This window comes from Piliocolobus tephrosceles, chromosome 18, assembly GCF_002776525.5.
Source record: "Piliocolobus tephrosceles isolate RC106 chromosome 18, ASM277652v3, whole genome shotgun sequence".
In the NCBI taxonomy this organism is placed as follows: domain Eukaryota; kingdom Metazoa; phylum Chordata; class Mammalia; order Primates; family Cercopithecidae; genus Piliocolobus; species Piliocolobus tephrosceles.
The window spans coordinates 45,127,603-45,150,416 of record NC_045451.1 but is presented as its reverse complement, the minus strand read 5'-3'; the positions used below and the strand labels follow the sequence as shown (position 1 = coordinate 45,150,416).

The window sequence follows — 22,814 nt, the reverse complement described above, 5'->3', positions numbered from 1 at the left end:
TTTCTTCAATCTTTTCCTCATTTTGTTCTTCAAATTGGGTCATTTCTATTGATTCGGTCATATAATTTATTTTCCCTTTGTTCTTCTATCTTCGTTTTAAATTTTTTTTTCAATCAATGTAATTTTTAGTCTTAGAAAATCCATCTGGTTCTTTTTTAGACTTGGTATCTCTGTTGAAATTGCCTGGCCATTCACTCATTAAAACCATGTTTTTCTTTATGTCTGCTATGGTTTGGATGTTTGTCTCCTCCAAGTCTCATGTTGAAATCTGATCCCCAGTTTTGGAGATAGGACCTAATGGAAGGTGTTTGTGTCATAGGAGTAGAACCTTAATGAGTAGATTAACTCCCTCAGGAGTGAGTAAGTTCTTACTCTGTTAGTTCCCATGAAAGCTTGTTGTTCAGAAGAGCTGACATCTCACCCCTCTCTTTCCCCCTCTCTCACCATGTACTCTCTGCACAGTACAGTTCCCCTTTGCCTTCTGCCATTAATGGAAACAGACTGAGGCACTCACCAGGTGCAGATGCCCAATCTTAAACTTTCCAGCCCTCAGAATTGTGGGCCAAATAAACCTTTTTACTTTAAGAATTACTGAGTCTCAGGCATTCTTTTATAGCAACACAAAACAGATGAAGACTGTACAGTAACATATTTATAATCATTAATTTAAATAAAGTTCTTACCTGACAGGTTCAACATGTGGGCCATCTTTTCGTTGATTTTAAATTATTGATTTTTTTTTCCTTGACTATGGTTAACATTTTGTTTCTTTTTATGTCTGGTAATTTTGTATTTTGTCCTGAATATTATGGATGAAACATTTACAGATAGGGGTTTTATGATCATTTTCTGAAGAGTGTTGATTTTTGCCCTCATCTGCAATGTAGCTACCAGTTAGTCACCTTTGAACTAATATAGGTTTGGTTTTATGCTTTGTGAGGGCAGATTTCCAGAAAGCCTGGGGTGTTTTCCAAGCCCCTCTAAATTGGTAGGAGTCACTCTCCAAACTCCTTCTTTGTATATTTCATTGAAGCTTGATTTTGGTCTTTGTTAGAGAAGTTTATGATAAGCCTTCTTCTAGTATGTGAGCTTTCTAGCATTCTTAGCTGAAGTCTAGGACATTAAGATATCCCTCCATTCTATGTCAGAAATTAAATTTCTCATAGTATTGTCCAATTTGTAGCATTTTTATATAGTTATGTGTCAGTTAGTGATAGCTGTATGTTCTAAAAAATGTGTTAATAATCATTGTGCAGACATCATAGAGTATACATACACAAACCTAGCCTACTATAGACCTAGGCTATATAGTGTAGCCTATTGCTCCTAGGCTACAAACTTGTAGGGCATTTCTTTTCTTTACATTTGTATTTTTATTTTAAGTTCCAGGATAGATGTGCAAGCTTGTTACATAGGTAAATGTGTGCCATGGTGGTTTGCTGCACCTATCAACCCATCTCATAGATATTAAGCCCAGCATGTATTAGCTATTTTTTCTAATGCTCTCCCTCCCCCAACCACATGTCCCAACAGGCCCCGCGGTGTGTTATTTCCCCCCCTGTGTCCATGTGTTCTCATTGTTCAGCACCCACTTATAAGTGAAAAAATGCGGTATTTGGCTTTCTGTTCCTACACTGTTTTGCTGAGGATAATGGCTTCCAGCTCCATCCATGTCCCTGAAAGAAAATGATCTCGTTCCTTTTTATGGCTGAATAATATTCCATGGTGTATCTGTACCACATTTTCTTTATCTAGTCTATCATTGATGGGCATCTGGGTTGATTCCATGCCTTTGCTATTGTGAATAGTGCTGCGGTGAACATACACATGCATGTATCTTTGTAATACAGTGATTTGTATTCCTTTGGGTATATACCCAGTAATGGGATTGCTGGATCAAATGGTTCTAGATCCTTGAGGAATTGCCACACTGTCTTCCACAATGTTAGAACCAATTTACATTCTCACCAGCAGTGTAAAAGCATTCCTATTTCTCTGCAACCTTGCCAGCACCTGTTGTTTCTTGACTTTTTAATAGTAGCCATTCTGACCGACATGAGATGCTATCTCACTGTGGTTTTGATTTACATTTATCTAATGATCAGTGATGTTGAGTTTGTTTTTATATGTTTGTTGGCTGCATGAATGTCTTCTTTTAAGAAGTGTCTATTCATGTCCTTTGCCCACTTTTTAATGGGGTTGTTTCTTTCTTGTAAATTTGTTTAAGTTCCTTGTGAATTCTGGGTATTAGACCTTTGTCAGATGGATAGATTGCAAAAATTTTACCCCACTATGTAGGTTGCCTGTTCACTCTGATAATAGTTTATTTTGCTGTGCAGAAGCTCTGATAGAAAGAATCAATATTGTGAAAATGGTCATACTGCCCAAAGTAATTTATAGATTCAGTGCTATTCCCATTAAACTACCACTGACATTCTTCACAGAATTAGAAGAAGCTACTTTAAAATTCATGTGAAACCAAAAAGAGCTCATCTAGCCAAGACAATCCTAAGCAAAAAGGACAAAGCTGGAGGTACCACACTACTGCACTTCAAGGCTACAGTAACTAAAACAGCATGGTACTGGTACAGAGACAGACACATGGACCAATGGAACAGAATAGAGGACAGAGAAATAAGACCACACATCTACAACTATCTGATCTTTGACAAACCTGACAAAAACAAGCATTGGGAAAAGGATTCCCTATTTAATAAGTAGTGCTGGGAGAACTGGCTAGCCTTATGTAGAAAATTGAAACAACCCCTTCCTTACACCTTATACAAAAATTAACTCAAGATGGATAAACACTTAAATCTAAAACCTAAAACTATAAAAACCCTAGAAGAAAATCTAGGCAGTACCATTCAGGACATAGGCACAGGCAAAGATTTCATAACGAAATCCCCAAGAGCAATTAAATTGCAACAGAAACAAAAATTGACAAATGGGATCTAATTAGAGCATATTACTGTACTGAATACTCTTGGCAGTTGTAACAATATGGTAAGTATTTGTGTACCTGAATATAGAAAAGGTCTAGTAAAAAGTTGATATTATAATCTGTCATATATAATACTGTCATATATTTGGTCAGTTGTTGACTGAAACATCATTATAGAGTCTGTGACTGTATTTCTATTCTGCTTTCAACCTTGTAGCAGCTACTCTTTGGTAAGTCCTGCAATGAAAAAGAAAACCAAATAAGAAATCAACAACACTAAAAGTTGATTCTTTGAAACTGTAAATAAAATTAATAATCCTTTTCAAGATGATCAACCTACTATGAAAGAAAAAAGATTACCAATATCAGGACCAAAAAAGGGTATATCACTATACATTTTAATTATATTTTTAAGTATTGAAGGAATGTTGTGAACAATTTTTTGCAAGCACTTTTGACAACTTAAATGATATAAATTCCTGTAAGTCGATAATATACCAAGATTGGTACAAAAAAGTAGAAAATTTGAATAACGCTATATCTGTTAAAGATATAAATTTATCTTTAAAATTTATAAAAAAAGATATAAATTTAATTTCTAGTTAAGAACTTTCCCATAAGTAAACTATACACCTATCAAAACTTCACTTGCAAATTCTACCTAGTATCTATTGAAGAAATAATGTCAGTCTTACGCAGCAGATTATTTCAGAGACTAGAACAGGGCATCTCAGCCTTGGTACTATTGATATTTCAACCAGATAATTATTTGTTGTGAGAGGCTGTCCTGTGCATTGTAGGATGTTAAGCAGCATCCCTGGCCTCTGCCTATTAGATGCTAATAGCAGCCCCGAGTTGTGACAATCAAACACCTCTGCAGACATTGCCATATGCCTTCTGTGTGGCAACATTCTCTCCTCCTACCACGCTTGAGAACCACTTGGACTATAGGAAGAAGGAACTTTTCTCAACTTCTTTTGTGAGGTCTGAACCTTGTAAAGGCATTAGAAAAGAAAATGACAGGCCAGTCTTCCCCATGGACATAAATTCATGGACATAAATGCGGGGGGAAAAAAACCGCACAAAAAAATCCTTAACAAAATATCAGCAATTTAAGTTCAGGAATATGTAAAAAGCGTAATACAGCTTGACTCAGTAGGCTTTATCCCAGGAATGCAAAGTCAGCTTAACATTTGAAAATCAATCAATGTAATTTGCTATATTAGCACAATAAAAAAGATTTTAATCCGTTTTAAAAATTAAAGAAAAACTTCATCTCAAACAGATGCAGAAAAAGTATTTGACATAACTCATCCAGTGCCTATTCATTATAGGAAGAAAAAAAAGACCTCTCATCAAGCTAGAAAAATGATAGTGTCAACAGAGATACATCTCTTTAATAATAAACACCTTTAGGAACACATTAAAGATGTCCACTCTTGTTCACTTTTATTCAACATTGTATGGGAGATTCTAGTGTGATCAGGCATGAAAAATATTGGAAAAATATTGGGAAGAAGTAAGCGAAACTGTCTTTATTCTGAGATAACATGATTGTATACATGGGAAAATACTAAGGAAGCTACAGAGACAAGTACTAGAATTAAGTGAATTTAACACAATCACAGAATACAAATTCAATGTATAAAAATAAAATTTATTTCTATATAATAGCAGTAATTAGCATAGAAAATAAGATAAAGCATTTATAGTAGCATCAAAACCATCAAATAATTAAGAATAAATTTAGCAAAAGAAGCAAAATATCTCTACATGATAACCACAAAATACTGCTGAGACAAATTTAAGAAAACTAAATGGAAAGAAAGATATGCTCTTGAATTTGACCAGTTGGTATTGTTATAAATATCAAAATTTTTTTCCAAACTGAATCTTAGATTCAGTGCAATTTCAGTCAAAATACCAACATACTGTTTTATAGAAATTGGCAAACTTACTCTGAAATTTATATGGAAATGTGAAAAGACTAGAATAGCAGTGACAGTCTTTAAGTTATTCTAGAAGACTACATTGAAGGACTTATGCTACCTAATTTTACATATGTAAATTAAAGTTATGTAATAAATACAGGTTGGTATTCACCTTAAGATACATAAATAGATTGATGGAAAAGAATGGAGTCCAGAAACAGACCCACACACTCGTATGCTCAACTGGTTTTTGACAGTGGTGCCAAGCAATTCAGTAGAACAAGGAAAGTTTTTTTAAACAAGTAATGCTAGAAATATTGGATATAAATATGGAAAAGAAATGAACCTTGATTGCTACCTCACATCCTAGCCAAAAAATAATTTGATCTTGAGGCATTAGAATGTGAATGGTATGAGAAGGGCATCCATAGAAGAGGACAGCTGGGCATAGAATATCAGAACTTGTGCACGGTGAGGAGGGCTTCCCTATGGGAACTGCACTGGTGGTGTGTGGTGGAGCTTGAGCAGAATGAAAAGGAGGTATCCATGTGGAGTGTGACCTTGCATGGGGTCTTGTTACCCAGAGGGATGAGGAGAGCTTCCTTAGGAGTAGCCCAGTCATGGCTGGGTAGGGAATGAGTTGTAGGGGAAGAATAATTTTTTCTTCAACCCTCATAGGTTCTTAGTTGGAATGAACCTATGTAAAAAAAAAAAAAAGATTAACAAGAGAAAAACGAACGTACATTTATTAGCATGTGTGTTTCATATGTACATGGAAGAAACTCTGAAAATGAGTAGTTATCAAAGAGGTAGTTTTCATTCCAGCTTTTATAGCATCTTCAACAAGGAACAGTAAAATTTTAGAAAAGTAACGAGACAAAGATAAAGGACTTTAAGTTCCTAAAGGTAGCAAATTGAGTCAAGGAAACTAAATGACAGATAAAGGCTAGTTGGTAAAGCCTGTTCATGTAGATTCCCTGGTGTCATCTCCAGATGATGAGGATCTAAAGTTTCCTTCAGTGTTTAACCTTTGTTCTCCCTTGTAGAAGGCAAGTAGGGTACCTTTTGTCTCTGTAAATCTGTGTTCAGCTTTTAGGCAGTTAAAGGGAGGGCAGAGAGCTTTCCTGTGTTTGCTTTTTCTTAATTGTCCTGAGCCCAACAATCCTTCATTTTGCTGGGTAGCACATTTTGTCTCCTGCAGTGTCCACAGTGTCCATACAGAGGCGCACTGGCAGAAGCAGCCCAGAAGCATGTGGTGTGAGAGGAGTAGGCTGGTAAAGGATGAATAGCTGTGGTGACAGAATATTATTTTAATACAAAAGTATTAAGTAAGTAATTATGGTACAGGAGCTGAAAGGAAATTATTTAAGCAGTTAGAGAGGGTAAGAGAGTCCTCAATAAGGCTTCCCTTTTAACAAAAAGCAGCCCCCAGATCATTTCTTTTCTAACAAAGAGCAGCCTGAAAAATCGAGCTGCAGACATAGATAACCAAACTGGAAGTTTACATGGGTGAATGCTGGCAGCTGTGCCAATAGGAAAAGGTTACCTGGAAACCAGGCATGTTCAACATGGAGGCTCCATCTTCCCTTTTCTTTGTCAACCACATGTACCATAAAGGAACAGGCAACATGCTGCTGGCAAGGTAGAGAACCCATCTCCATAATAAAAAATTAGGGTGGGGTGGCCACCTTCTTCATGCACTGTGAAAATGGCACACTTGGTCCGACCAATCTTTTGGGTCATATGTAAGTCAGACACCGCCTCCTCAGGCTTGTCTATAAAACCCCATGCATTTAACCACAGAACCAGAAAAACCACTCAGGAGCCCCACTCTCTCTGCAGGAGAGAGAGCGTTTCTCTTTCTATCACGTATTAAACCCCTGCTCTTAAACTTATTCCTTGTGTGTCTCCATCGTTGATTTCCTTGGCTTGGGGCAACAAACCTCGGGTATTACCCCAGATGAATGATGCTGCTTCAATTATATTATGGAAAATGGCCAGCTTTTTCCGTTGTTGGAGAAGGGAAGAGAAAGAAGCTAAAATTCTACGGAAAGAGAAGAAGCTAAAATGAACGCTGTTGGTTTAGAGTTGGAATTTTGAAGATACTAGTATAAACTCTGTATAAACTCATATTTTTCAATATAAAGATACCTATATATAGAAATTACTATATAGGTACAGACATATATTCTCTTTCCATATCCACAGCAAGGACTTGGAAGCTGTGGCAATCCAATAGCTTTTTTTTCCCCCCAATACAAGGTACCAGACCTTTTCAAAGAAATGGCTGGTTCCAGGGCTGGTTCCGAAACTGGACAATATAGCAATTGTTTAGGTATGATATGGCCAGCACCTGAATTAGGCCATTGGAAATGAACAGAGGAATTAATAGGTATCTATCTGTTTCTCCAACCTAGATTTTATGGTCTTCTAAATCAAGGACTTGTTCTTTTTCTTAAAAAAAAAAAAAAAAAAAAAAAACTCATGCCAAAATTTGAGTATTTCATGTGCTATTTTTTCTAATACTCTCATTCCCTTAAATGTCTACCTTTCCTCCCCTAGTTTTCCTCACGTCACTAACACCCCTTTCCCTCCTGGTGTCCCCCAAGGATTTCCTGCTGGTGCCTTAGAGAATCCCTGTTTCATAGGAAATGCACTCTTTTCATCCTGCCTTTTTCTAAAAGAATGTTTTCTCCCACTCTTCACAATAACTCAGTAATTTTCAATCCTATCTGGACATTAGAATCACCTATAGAGCTTCTTTTAAAGGAAAGGAGAGTGAGAGAGGAAAGCAAACAATATCCAGGTCCCACCCTAGACTGATTAATTCAGTTCTGACAAGTGGGTGGGACTCAGTCCATCACTCCTATTAAAAATTCTCTAGATTATTTAAATGTATTGCCAAGCTGTGAATCACTGCCTAAAATCAGCATCTTTTCTGAGCGCACCACTTCTAATAGAGGCCATTCTTTCTGTCACATTTGATAAACAACAGAGAGAGGAGTGCCAGCATTTTTCTTGCAAATCTCTTTATTTATATGAGTTTAAATATATGTCTAGTTTGACTGCAGCAGTCCATCCTTTTCCATCCTTTGTTTTCCATCATTGTCTCACTAGGACCTTGACATCCCACTTAAAGTCACTTTCTCCCCCATAACTCCTACCATCATTCTGTGAGATCCCAATATGCATATGGTTGATCTATCCATTGCCATAGCTAAAGAATTTTTGCCTTCCTCAGTTCACTGCAGCATCATCAATGGCCACACCCAGAGTTTGCTATCACCCACTATGGTTTCATCAGAAAAATCATTGAGTCTGTCATCCCAGCCTCTTCCTTTTTAGCTTATGTTCTCATGTTTCTCACATATACCATACCAAGGGTTTTTTATTTGTGGTGTTGTTGCTGTTTTATTTTTGCTTTACCTTAAAGGGATAGCTAAATTATTTCCCTTCATTTTTCTGCCAGTCTTTCAGTCCCTGTTGCCTCACTTTCTTCCTGGACCGAATGGTTGACCTAAACTACTTTAGTATATTTATTTCCCTTGATCCCCAGTCAGCTGCATTGTCCCAGTGAAATCCTAACCCTAGTTCGAGCTCTCACACCATTTTCTCTGCTTTTTAATCTCTGCACCTGAGCCCTGCTATAAATGGATGATTTCTATTTCTGTTAGGGCCTCAACATTTCAGGAAAATCTTTTTCTTTTCATTTCTATTTTAAATTCCCTCAATATAAACTCCAAACCTTCACCTGTCTTCTCAATACCCACTTTACTCACAAGAATGACTGTATCTCCTCCTACACCAAGGAAATTGAAATTGAAGCATATTCTTTCTCAACTCTGTCTCCCTCAACCCTACCACCTCTAAACTCACTCAGCCAATAGCAAAAAGCCATGGAGTAACTGATCAAATTACTTTCTTGAAATATCTTCTCAGATGTTCCATAAGCACCTCAAGCTGCACTTAATTTTTCTCACCCTTCCCCAGTCTTCCTCTGTATTGCTTATCAACCCAAAATTCTGCCAGTCGTTCTTGACTTTTCTCTCCCTCTCTTTTACATCAAGTTCTGTCCTTTTTAAATCCTAAATATTTCTTGAACGATGTCTTTCCGTTCCTACTACCGCTTCTCTATTGGAAACCTTCATCTCTCACCAGAGCTGTTTCAGCAGCCTTCCACCTCATTCAGTTTCCTGCAGCCCATTCTCTAAATGGTGCCAGAATAATTTTTTATAAATTCAGGTTGGATCGTGTCATTTTTCTCCTGAGAGCCTTTCAGTGACTCCACCTTGGCCACAAGATAGCGTTCAAGCCCCTCAGGATGGAAAACACAACCTTTCCTTATCTGACCTGCAGTGTCTCACCTGCTTCATCTCCATTCCTCCCTATCACACACTGAAAATTTAATGCTGTAACAATACCTAGCTATTTAACTTTCCCAAAATATGAGCTGAAGTTTCATATGTTGGTATATTTGCTAATACTCTTTTCTTTTACCTAGAACATTCTTACATTTTTCCTTATCTTCCAAAGTTAAGTTTGAATATTTCAGGAATCTCCATTCTGTTATGCAAATAAAGTTAGGTGCCTAGCCCTTGCGCTCTCATAACATCCAGTATATTTCTGAATTACTGCATTTGGCATGTGGTATTAAAAATTCTGTTTCCACATCTATCTCCCCCACTAACATCTCTTTAAGAACAGGAACCAGGGCTGGGCTGGGCGTGGTGGCTCACACCTGTAATCTCAGCACTTTGGGAGGCCGAGCGGGCAGATCACAAGGTCAGGAGTTCAAGACCAGCCTGGCCAACATAGTGAAACCCCATCCCTACTAAAAATACAAAAATTAGCCGGACATGATAGTGTGTGCCTGTATTCCCAGCTACTCGGGAGGCTGAGGCAAGAGAATTGCTTGACCTGGGAGGCGGAGGTTGTGGTGAGCCAAGATCGTGCCACTGCACTCAAGCGTGGGCAACAGAGTGAGACTCCATCTCAAAAAACAAACAAAAAAAGAATTACCTCATTCTTTTTAATGGCTGAATAGTGTTCTTTATGATGAATATGTACCATAATTTATTCATTCTCTTATTGAATGATATTTGCTTTCAATTTTTCACTATTACAAATAATTCTCCAGTGATTATCCTGGAACAAATATTCTTATGCTGTTGTTCATGTAATTCCGTAGGAGAAATCCTTTTTTTTTTTTCTTTTTTTTTCTGAGACAGAGTCTCACTCTCTCTCCCAGACTGGAGTGTAGTGACATGACCATAGCTCACTGTAAGCTCAAACTCCTGTGCTAAAGCTGTCCTGCTGCCTCAGCTTCCCAAGTAGCTGGAACTATAGGCACATGCCACCATGCCTGGCTAATTTAAAACATTTTTTTTTTCTTTAATGATGGGGTCTTGCTGTGATGCCCAATCCAATCTCAAATTCCTGGCCTCAAGTGTGGGATAAAAGTAGAACTGTTGAAGGAGAGATGCATTTTCATTTTGTGTTGACAAGTCACTCACAAAAAGGTGATACCCATTTGCAGTTCCTGCAATAGGTATTAAAGTGCTCTTGTCCCCACACGCTCACTGACACTGGGTATTAATGGAAGATCTGCTCTTGTATGTAGCCCTAAGAAAGAATCCAGTTTAGAGGAGGAGTTTGTAAGTTATAAGAAAAAGAGATGATTGACAGGCCGTAGTCACAGAGGGGATGGGTCAAGATGGTATCAAGAGTGCAAATAAAAGGTAAATTTTTTTTGAGACATTAGGAGAGGAATAGTAGATGGGTGAATATGGAAATAAATACAAATGAAGGAAGAAATTTTTCATGTAGTCATCTTTATTTTAGGGAAATTAGAAGCCAAGTTCCCAGTTGAGATGGAGGATTACCAAGATGGAATTTTGAATAAAGGTACAGAAAAGCTTCTGTGAAAATGCTGTAAAGAAGCAAAAGGCAGTCAGTATTGGGAGTTCGACTGAGCTGAGAATGAATCAATTTTGGGGAAGCCAATGGTTGGGGTCACATTAATTTTTCTACAAGAACAAGCAGAGATGTAGTCATTGGATTTGCCTGGGTTTGGGGCCTCTGGGTTGACATAAATTTATATAACATTCACAATAAGGTACTTTTATTTTCCGTATTTTCCTGTTCCATGAGTGCAATTTATATAACCCTAAGTTACACATCTTCTGGTTGGTCTGCAGAGGAAAATGATCTCTGTGTTCTGATTAAAAAAAAAAAAAAGGAGAGAGTATCACTTATACATTTCCTTGTGCCTACTTTAGTAAGCCATATAACTAATGATTTTATTTTCTTTATATAATTCTGAACATAAAACCATTTACTTTCTTGGTTTTTATTAATAAATTATGATATGAGCAAACACTGCTAAAAATTCTGATCAGTATAAACCAGAGACATTTATAGAAGATTATGTGATTTGAATACTGGTCAAAGGCCACCTGGAATAAGTGATAGACCTGGCAACACTCCATTCAGCTTATTCTTGTCTGGAGATTCCCTCTGCTTCTGGGGAGTTTAAACATTTTAATTTTAGAATCTTGTGTTTTCAGTAGCTGCCTCTATGCATTTCCAAGTCTTTTTCTTTAATTTTCACATTATTTGTGAGCATGGAGAAGACAAAACCAAAGTGTCATGAGTTTGTTGTGAACAAACATGAAGAGGGAACAATGAGAGATAACACATCATTAGAATATTTCTCCCTAAAATAAGAAAATATAAGAGGAAATGTGCTAATGGTGGGAACACAGTTTAATAGAGAAGAAAGTATGTACATGTGTTCATTTTAATTAAAATACCTATTCTGTATTTGTCTTGTTGACCTTTCAATGAAATTATCTAAGTATGGAGTCTAGTTCTTCTACATGCACTGTTACACTACTTCTTACATACTCTGGGTACATAATAAATACTGATAACAATTGAAAATTAGAAACACAAATGCATTTGTGTGAGGCACATTGGTGATATTTTAATCCCTAGTGTTCATTTTTAGTACTTGGAAAACATCTTAGATATGCAAGTCTTGTTTTAGCATACTTTTTATTTCTATAGATAGCCTGGTTCTTAGTCATACTCTGCGACTTTATTAGCTGTTTCATCAGTTTGAATCTTATTTCCCCAACTCCCAATGTGAGCTTTTTGAGAATAAAGACCATTTCTTTTCCAAAATTGTTGTGACAGGACACAAAATAGATGTTGAGTAAATTATTTAAATTACACCTCAATAAAAAGTAAGATAAAGAAAGTTCTTAATGAATTGCATTTAAACCCATACTGAATTTAAATATCTGTATGCTCTGTGTCCCCTTCAATGCCTTCAACAGTTCATTCATCGTTGTTCTTTCAGTTTATTAAAGTCAAACTGCGATGGCTGGCTGCTTGGAACATCATCATCCATTAAAAAGTACCAAGACACCCCAAACAGTGGAGAGAATAGGAAGGAGAAGAAGACAGTTGGGTTTCATTTGCATATGAAAGATGATGCCCAGTGGTCATCTCAAAAGAAAGATACACATAGACCCCAAAGAGGTAAGTTTAACAACTGCAGTGGCAAAATGAGAAGCTGGTAGGTGAAGGTAGTTGCTAGCCAGTGAATTTCAGATGATTTCCTACAATGCTGAGCAAAAGTCAAATGTTTACGCACTGAAGTGTGCCTGCAAGGCCACAGGTAACACATTTACTAGATTAGTGAATTGTATCTGCATTTTTCTTAGAATACTGGAATGAAAAACTGTATCCAACTTGTCCCTCTTTTTGCAAGCAATAACTGTTAAGAATTAGTCAGCAGTAAGTATGGTCATAGACTAAAATAATGTTCCAAGTGAGTAAAGAAGGTAAGATACTAAACATAAATCTCTCCTGGAAAAATAAACCCTAACAACTACAGTTAATCCTCAGTTGACTAGAATCATGGGGAGGGTGGAAGAGAGGTCATGGACAACTCCCCATATTGTGACTAAAGCAAAATCTCAAAAGTGTAAAGCATATTTTGCCTAGCAGTCTTTTTAAGTGTCAGTAAGACTTCCTGTTATATGTGGTAGATTTTAAAGAAATCAATTATAAATAAGTATGTTAAATGTTGAGTGAAGCAAATTTATTTGTTTCCCAGTTCCAGGAGAAGCTTTTGGCTTAATCTATCCTGGCATCCTTACAGGATCGACTTTGGAAAAGAATGGAGCAAGTCTGAGCTTTATTGTACAGAAAAGATGTACAGGAAACAAAGGCCCAAAAAGACGTCTGAGCCCTCTCGTGCTCACACTTCTTTCCTGGGTGTCTTTTTTCCCTTCTCACAACCATTAATCCTGATTTCCTTCTTATTTACATGTTTTTCTACTGGGTCAGCACCTTTCTACCTCTGGTGTCATGCAATCTACTTTTCATAATCTCTGTAGCCACTCTTACATTTATTTATTTGAAAATTGGACAGTGCTTTGTGAGATCTTGCAGTTGTATATCTCCCTGCCTTTTTTCATCTGCTACTAGCTCTGTCATGCTTTTTCGGTTTGCTTATGATTAATCTAGAAATTGTTTAATCCTATTACACATAATTGAGAGATGATAATTCATTCAAATTTTGGGAGGGAGGACTATCCACAATTTGAAATAAAAGCAAAAGTATGTTTTGTTTGACATAAGGCAAAGAAAGGTTTTGTAGACTTCCATTGCTTTAGAACAACTTAGAAGTTTCTTTTTGGACATTGCTTCCAAAAATAAAACTTAAATTGAAGAAACTTTATGAGGTAGAATCTTTACTTTCTCTGTTAGCAGTCCTTCAGAAATGGAAAACCCTTACCTCACCTTCCTCTGTTCTTAGTCATTGCACTTTGGAGAGCGAAGAACTAGTCACAACTGGTGTGGTGGTTACACTGCAAAGCTTAACACAGTCTTCGGTTAACTTGTCTTCAAATTTGTGTTGTGTGGCAGCACTAAGATAAAATGGCAAAATGAGAAAAAATACAGTGTAATAGCAAAAGAACAAATAACTTGTGTTATTGGTTAAGACCACAGCAACAGTAGAAAGCAGCAATTGAAAAGGCACTTTGAGAAAGATATCATCAGGCCAGCCCTTGCTGTGGTGGAGGTGGATCTCTCCTGGGCCTAGCTACAGAAGCCAGAAGCCTGAAAAGGGCTTGTGTCCAAAAAAAATCAATTTCTAATTTGAAACAAAATCATTTTTGACTAACAGGGGTTCAGAACCCATTACTTTTCGCTGTATAGTCTGCTGACATTTCAGCACTTTCTGTTGTGCACAATGAATCCTAATAGTCATTTTATAATGTTGCTATACCAATCAATTTAACCAAGAGAAAGCTGTTACAATTCTGCAAAGTTTTCAGGAACAGTTTTCACTCATGGTTTTATTTTTCCTTCCATTAGGTTTTTTTCCCCCTTTTTTTTGTGGGAGTAGGGAAAGGTTGTAGTGTTGCAGTAAAAAAAAAAAAAAAAAAAAAAGAATAGAAACTTTTTCATCTTTTTAAGAGTTTTTATTTTAAGGCATTCACAGAAACTACTGACTCTTTTCTACTCATAAAGAAGACCGTCTTGTATTTTCCTTCTCTTTTATTCTAATATGGAGCTGTTAGCAAAATTATGATCTACATGACCATTAAAGAGGCTAAAGTTGCTCCCCTTTGAGCCATTCTGCCCATTGCACAGCTAGTGTATGCAGATTATAGTACAGGGCAAAGTTATTACATTGGCATTTGCTGTGGCACCCAACCAAATGGGAGATATAAACTTTCCATGGATGCGCAGTAGACTTGGAAACCCTGTTTATCATAAGGCCGATGACCTAGCACTAATCACCTAAGTTACACTGCTTGGTTTAGCACCTTCTTAATTGCTTTACCCTCTTTAGTGTGTGTGAATTTTTTAATACACTTTTCTTCTGTCTTATATCTTTTGTTTCTTTTGCTGTTATCCTTTACTCATTAAGTACTACATAGGACATTTACTACAGGACCATTAATCTTTATTACCAGTCTCTTACTCCCTTACCTCTCCTATCCTCCTCACCATTCTGCCAGCTTTATGACGCTAAACACGTGAAAAAAAAAAAAAAAAAAAAAAAAAACAGACTATTGTCTCAAGAAACAACCTTATGATAGCAAAGATATGTACAGTATTGTCAAAATTACACTTAAGATATATAAAGTTGTTCATTCGTCAGTTTTAGTTGCTTTTATTGAGCAATGTCAAACAGGGAGATCTAAAACTTGAATAAAGAACTTTTAAAAGGCATAAATCTGGAAACACCCGATCTTCATTCCTCTTTTTCCTCCCTTGCAGCCTCAAAACATTTTCCACTAGCTTGCCTAGAACTTCCCTTTCCTGAGCAATCATCGATATTCCCTTTTATCAGAACCCTCAAAGCTGAGGGCATTTTTTTCTTGTTATGGTGATGGGCTAGCAGAGGCTGTGAAGCCACTGAGCGCGTAATTTCCAGAACTAAAATGTTAAACCTCTGAGCTTGGCACTGCTCCTTCCTAAGTCAGGCTGTAAAACCTGACTTTGGCCGCTCCCTTCCTCCTTTGTGAAACTCTTAAATTCCCTTAAAATGTTGGCAGAGGCTGAACCTAGGATAATTTGGATTTACCTGATGGTATAGATTGTGCCCTTCATTTTGCCTTTGGGGTTTTCTTAGGTTATATGATTTTATATAGCAGCTGCCACTGGTTGAGATCCCCTAGTAACTCCCAAACACTTTTTTTGTCCCCATTGGACGATGATTATTCTAGACTCAGCTGAAGTAAAGAATAATCTCAGAAGCTCCTAGTTGTTCCTATAAGTGAGCCTGTGCTTAAAATGATGTGAGTACTCTTCATACCCCCAGGTGGATTAAAGTAGGTGACATGCTTAAAAGAAATGAACAATTGGAGTGTCCAAAGTACAGAAATCATTTCTATCTTGCCTCTAAGGAGCATTTCTCATGTTTCTTTTATTATTACCATCATAATCATTATTCTTTGTTCAACCATAAAGGTACCTTAAGATACTACTTCTGATACCCAGAAATCTCAGCTGAAGATACGCCAAAAGTTGATGTCTTTATCAACAGCACATAGAATGCAAGCATCATAGAGGGCTATGAATAAACCCAGATATGTAGAATAAATTTTCCTGGCCAGTCCACTAAAAAAAGGAATTCAAATGTAGGAGACTAGTATTAAAAGTTGATGTGGATATATATGAAATATTATCACCTAAACCAGAGGGTCTACATTTCCCATTCTCTAAAATGGAAAGAAATTTCTCAAAACACTATGTGGTTTACTTATTTATTATATATGTTTTGTATCTTCTCCCTCAGAATATAAGTTCCATATGTTCACTGTTGTATCCCCATCTCCTACAACATTGCTTAACTTGTGGTGTGGTAGGTACTCATTATACATTTGTTGAATGAATTAACATAACGTTGTATATGTTGATTTTTCTTTCGATGCCCTTATTCTGTGACTCAGGTAGACTTTTTCACCTCAGTACCTGCTGTGATTTATTGATATAAGCAAAATATATGCTTTTCTCTTCAAAGTTCTTATGGTGATCAATTGGTAATGTTAAAGAGAAATCAGTAGAGTGGGCTCTTAAAAATAGTACTGGTCAGGTGTGGTGGGTCACGCCTGTAATCCCAGCACTTTGGGAGGCTGAGGCAGGAGGATCACCTGAGGTCAGGAATTCGAGAGCAGCCTGGCCAACATGGTGAAATCCCATCTCTACTAAAAATAGAAAAAATTAGCCTGGTGTGATGGTGTGTACCTGTAGTCCCAGCTAGTCAGGAGGCTGAGGCAGAAGAATTGCTTGAGCCCATGAGGCAGAGGTTTCAGTGAGCCGAGATCACTCCACTGCACTCCAGCCTGGGTGACAGAGCAAGACTCTTGTCTTAAAAAAAAAAAAAAAGTGCTGCCTTAGGAGTCAAGAAAATATGGGGGGAGGGGGTTCTATTGTCTTGTATTCTAATTGAAGTTTAATTTATATACACTAAATTGTAGAGGCTTTAAAAAATGTATAGTGTGATAAATTTTGAAAATTATGTATACCCATGTAACCACTACCCCAATTAAGATATAGTACATTTCCATTTTCAATAAATCCTCATCCTCTTTTCTAGTCAATCCTCCTGAGGCCTTTCCTCTTGGGTTGCTGATGGCTGCCTTCTCACTGCGTCCTCACATGGCCTTTTCTGTGTGTGCATCCCAGGAAACGCTTCCACTTCCAGCCACTCTCAGGCCCACCCCTGTGACCTCATTTAACTTAACTACCTCTTTAAAGGTCTTGTCTCCAAATATAGTCATATTCTGAGGTGTCCTGGACTTTAGGACTTCAGATTACTTAGGGAAGGCACAACTAAGTCCATAACCACTTTCTTTCCAATTTTTGTGCCTTTTCTTTCTTTTTCTTATCTAATCGGGCCATTTAGGGGGTTTATTACAATATAGAATACAATGAAAAAAGTAGACTTCCATGCCTTGTTCCCAACCTTGTAGGGAAAAGATAGTCTTTCACCATTAAGTATGATTTTAGCTGGAGGCTTTTTTTTTTTTTTTTTTTTTGAGAAGCAGTCTTGCCCTTCTTGCCCAGGCTAGAATGCAATGGCACTATATTGGTTCACTGCAACCTCCACCTCCTGGGTTCAAGCAGTTCTTCTGCCTCAGCCCCCTGAGTGGCTGGGATTATAGGTGTGCACTACCACACCCAGCTAATTTTTTTTTTTTTTGAGACAAGAGTCTTTGCTCTTGTTACCTAGGGTGGAGTGCAATGGCACAATCTCGGCTCACCACAACCTCCGCCTCCCGGGTTCAAGCGATTCTCCTGCCTCAGGCTCCCGAGTAGCTGGGACCACAGGCGCCCACCACCATGCCCGGATAATTTTTTGTATTTTTAGTAGCAACAGGGTTTCACCATGTTGGTCAGGCTGGTCTCAAACTCCTGACCTCAGGTAGCCACCACGCCAGGGCAGCTGGAGGTTTTTTGAAAATGCTCTTTATCTGGCTGTGAAAGTTTCCTCCTAGTTTGCTGAAAGTCTTTATCATAAAGGGGTGTTGAATTGCATCAAATTTTTTTTCTGTGCTTATGATCATGTTATGTTTTTTTCTTCTCAGAAGGTAGTTTAATGATTACACTGATTGGGAGATACTGGGGTGGTAATTTTTTTTTTTTTTTTTGGTAGTGACCTTGTCAGCTTTGGGTATCAGAGTTATGCTAGTGTCATACATGCATCAAGAAGACAGTGGAAATGGTGTGGTAGGTACCTTCAGGGCCTCATCTCTCCCAAGAAACACTGAAAAATCTTGCAAAAACTGTCAGAATCTGCCTTATCAGAACTCTGGAGGATAGTGAAAGATTTACAGAAACAAAACCAATTCTTAGGAGAAAAGCTACTGAAGCGTTGTAGGAGGACTTTTCTAGAGTTAACTTAGTCTTGCCCTACCCCAAGCTTGCCCAACCCGCAACCCGTGGGCCATATGTGGCCCAGGACAACTCTGAATGTGGCCCAACACAAATTTGTAAACTTTCTTGAAACATTATGAGATTTTTTTTTTTGCAATTTTTTTAAAGCTCATCAGCTATCATTAGTGTATTTTATGTGTAGTCCAAGACAGTTCTCTCAGTGTGTCCTAGGGAAGCCAAAAGATTGGGTGCCCCTGCCCTCCCCTCTTCCCAGCATGGCAGCAGTCTAAAAGATGGCAGCCTGAGTTCCAGGTGTTAGTATCTGCCCTCTGGAGAAGCACAGCAGACCCTGTTCTCAAGGGATTGTTTCTCTGTTTTAACCTGTCTGTGGATTCCCTAAAGGGCTGAGACCTGGAGCCTGCCTTTGTTTTGTTTGACTAAACTTTCTCTGGGCAGAGAGTGGCTACATATAGGACATTCCTTGAAAACACTGAAAATCAGATGAACACACCACTGGCGCCTGGGGTTTAAAAAAGTAAATAACAATGAGGCAAACAATAGACACACCAAAAAGTTAGATAATCTAGAATAAATAGAAGATCTGAATAGACCTATATAACAAGTAAAAAGATTGAATCAGTAATCAAAACCTCCCAACAAAACAAACCCATGACCAGATGGCTTCACTGATGAATTTTACCAAACATTTAAACAATTAACACAGATTCTTCTCAGACTCTTCTAAAAAATGTAAGAGGAAGGAATACATCCTAATGAAACAGGAAAAGTTCCCCTATCCCCCTCGCAGGGTTTGTAACGGGGGAGTGGCTCGCTTCTTCAGTGCCCTGCTGCCCAAACCTCTAGGGGGAGCATGCAGACGGGCAGGTTGTGGGGCTCCCACCCCACGGCAGCATCTGGGGGTGAATGTCTACAGCTCCTGAAGCCCCAGTGGGCTTATGCTGCTGTGTGCTCTTAGTTTTGCCGTCTATAGGTGGCTTGTGTTAACCAGCTCAATTAGACCCTTTACCTGTCACAAGGACAGAGGGCTTTCTGTTTCCCGGGTTCTTGCCTTAGTGTACGGGAAAAACTGGATCACATGTGGGCTTGGAGAATGAATGCAAGGTTTTATTTAGTGATAGGAGTAGCTCTCAGCAGATGGATGGGGAGTCAGAAGGGGGATGGAGTGGGAAGGTAGTTTTACCCTGGAGTTGGGCTGCTTACCGTCTGAACTCTCTTCCAACCGCTCTGGCCAAATTCCCCTTGCTGTCTGCATCGTTCCACCAGTCAGTGGCCTGCCAGTGGTATCTGCCTGATGCCTGTTGGTATGTTCTTACGCTCCTCTCGACATCCAGCTGCTTGTGTGCTCTTCTGCCGGTGTGTTCCTCTTGACATCCACCAGCTTCTGTCCCTTCCCACTAGAGTCTTGAGTCTTGGGGTTTTTATGGGCACAGGATGTGGGGGTGGCAGGCCAGAGTGGTCTTGGAAAATGCAACATTTGGGTGCCAAGCAGGAGTGCTTGTCCTCACCTTGGTCCATGGGCACAGGCCCAATGGTGGAACCCTCACCAGGAACCCTGCCCTTTTCCTCCCTGCACTTCCCTGCCCCCCTCCCTTAAGAGGCCAGCATTACCCTGATATCAAAGCCAGAGACAGATGTCACAAGAAAAGCAAACTATAGACCAATATTCTTTATGAATATGTATGAAAATATAGTTAACAAAATACTAACAAGCCAAATACAGCATATTAAAAGGATTATACATCATAAATAAGTGAGATTAAGCCCAGGAATACAAAGGCAGTTCAACATACAAAAATCAATGAACGTAATACACATTAATAGAATGAAGGAATAACCTCATGATCATCTCAGTTTACACAGAAAAAGCATGTGACAGTCCAACATTCTTTCATGATATCTGCCCAACTTTATAGGAAATTGTTGACTCTGCCATAGGAGGTCACCAAGGACAAGGAGAAGTATTGGAAGAATACACATGAAAAGTTGTTATAGGACACAACAGAAGTAGCACATATAATATCCACTGGCTTTCCACCTGACCACACATAATTACAAGGAGGACTGGGGAATATAATCTAGCTGTGTACCTAGGAAGAAGGAAGGAGTACATTTTGGTGGATAACTGACAGCATCTGCCACAACAGCATTCTTCATAATAGCCCCAAACCAGAAATACTCCAAATGTCCCTCAATAGCAGAATGGATAAAAAGTCACAAATGCATACAATGGAATAGTACTTAGCAAATAAAACAACGAAACTGCAGTACATAAAAATTATCAGCATAGGTAAATTTTGCAGACAATTTAAGCAAAAGAAGTCTCAAAAATAATATATATAATACGTTTCTATTTTTATAAAGTTCAAAAGCAACAAAGCTAAATGACATATTTAACCAAACACATAAATGGTAAAACTATAAAGCATAGAAAGGAAATAATTATTAGAATAGTTGGGGTCCCCGGAAGCGAGAAGGAATTGTGACTGGGGAAGGATATTGGTGATGTATCTGGGTGGCAGTGCTGCCAGGGCTTGCTTTCTTGAGCTGGGAATGGATTATACTGGTTTTGTTTAAACTGAATAGATAATATGGCTCAGCTGTTTAAAAAATATAAAATAAAACAAAGGGCCTAGAAACAGAGTTTTCTTAAACATTGAGCTCTAAGAAAAAAAATTACCATGAAATATACCCAGTTATATCTAAATAGAACATGATCCATTATAATCAATTCCATCTGTGCATGTGAAAATATATGTGCATGTTTATGTAAATGCATTCACATATATTACATGTATATAAAATACACATTTATATATGAAATCAATCAGCCTAGTAATATTCTTACCAGCATTTTTATTTTTTATATTTATTTATTTATTTATTTATTTTTGAGACAGAGTCTGGCACTGTCTCCCAGACTGGAGTGCAGTGGCACGATCTTGGCTCACTGCAACCTCTGTCTCCCAGGTTCAAACGATTCTTCAGCCTCAGACTCCTGAGTAACTGGGATTACAGGTGCCTACCACCAGGCCCAGCTAATTTTTTGTGTTTTTAGTAGAGATAGGGTTTCACTATGTTGGCCAGGCTGGTCTCAAACACCTGACCTCATGATTTACCCGCCATGGCCTCCCAAAGTGCTGGGATTACAGGCCTGAGCCACCGCACTCTGCCAGCATTTTTTTTTTTTAAGCATATGTTATTATTGTGTGTTTGTGTGTGTGTGTTTAAATATACGGGAATATAGAGTTCCATGAATATGCATAACTGTAATTGTTGGTATACTTAATACTATATAAAATTTATAAAGGGAACAAATACAATTAAAAGCTGATATATAGCTTTGTGGAAATGCAATAAGGAATAGAACTTAGAGAATTAAGAACAAAGAACAGTTAAACTTGGTCTGTGCTTTACAGCAATCATTCTTATCCTTTTCAGGGTCCCATTCCCTTTCAGAATTTGGTAAAAGATATGGTTTATTTCTTCAGAAAAATAAATGAACACACCTATATACATTGTTGTGCCTACAATTATGAGGTATAATTCTTCAATTATAAAAGTCCCTGGACTTTTAAATTCCTGTTAAAATTTAAAAGTCTGTTTTAAATTCCTTCTTTAAATTGTCCCCAGGTATTCTGTGATAGTGACCAAAAAGATAACTTATATTCTGTCACTACCAAGCATTTCTTCTTCCCTTTCACCTCACTCACAAATCCCTTTCAGTTGTTTCTACCCCTATTTGTCCATCTTAATTTCCTCTTAATCACCCAGGATTCTACCCAGACAATTGTATTAGTAGTGAACTGCTTTGCCTGCTTTTGTTCTATCTATTCCACTCTATTCTAAATTCTGCCTCAAAATTAATCTCTCCAAGGACCAGTTTGGTTTTTTTTTTTTTTTATCATTTTTGTTACTGTTTTATTTTTGAGTCCCTCTAAAATAATGCTTACAAGTTTGCCATACAGAGCCAAACAGACCTTGATTGCATTCAAAATCCAGCTTTGCTCTTACCAGCTGGGTGATATTGGACATGCTTCTTGACCTTTTTACAATTTCCACTTCCTTATCTATAAAATAAGGACAATAATATAATTTAAAGACTGTTGTAAGGATTAATGAGATACTGCATTTAAAGTGATTAGCAGGGTACAAGGACATAGTGATGTTCAATAAATATTTCCTGACTAAATGAAATATTTAGCCTTTAGGTTTTCAATTTAATGCTTTTGCTAATGTAAGTCTCTGTCTCCCATTTCATACTTGTCATTGTTTCCTATCAAAGAATCCTACTTCCTGCATCAAATGTTCCCCAAATCCTATAGCCAAATGTGAACTCTCCCATTTCTTAATTCCTCAGACTTTTCATAGTACTTATTACAGCACCATAACATAATGGCCAAAGCTCTCGGGTCATCTTGGACTTAGATACTAGCTCCATCGCTTATAGCTCGGTGACCTTGGGCAGGTCACGTAGGCTCTTTATTGCTTATTTTCCCTATCTGCAAATTTGT

At 37.8% G+C, this 22,814-nt stretch overlaps 1 protein-coding gene across 1 annotated transcript in view; it reads left to right on the top strand.

The window, feature by feature from the left end:
• Nucleotides 1-22,814, top strand: part of KIAA1328 (KIAA1328 ortholog) — a 415,804-nt gene that overhangs the window by 317,212 nt on the left and 75,778 nt on the right. Inside the window, exon 7 of the mRNA XM_026455159.1 lies at nucleotides 12,239-12,420. Coding sequence (XP_026310944.1) covers nucleotides 12,239-12,292 — 54 coding nt within the window. The 3' untranslated portion in view covers nucleotides 12,293-12,420. The remainder of the gene's footprint in view (nucleotides 1-12,238; nucleotides 12,421-22,814) is intronic.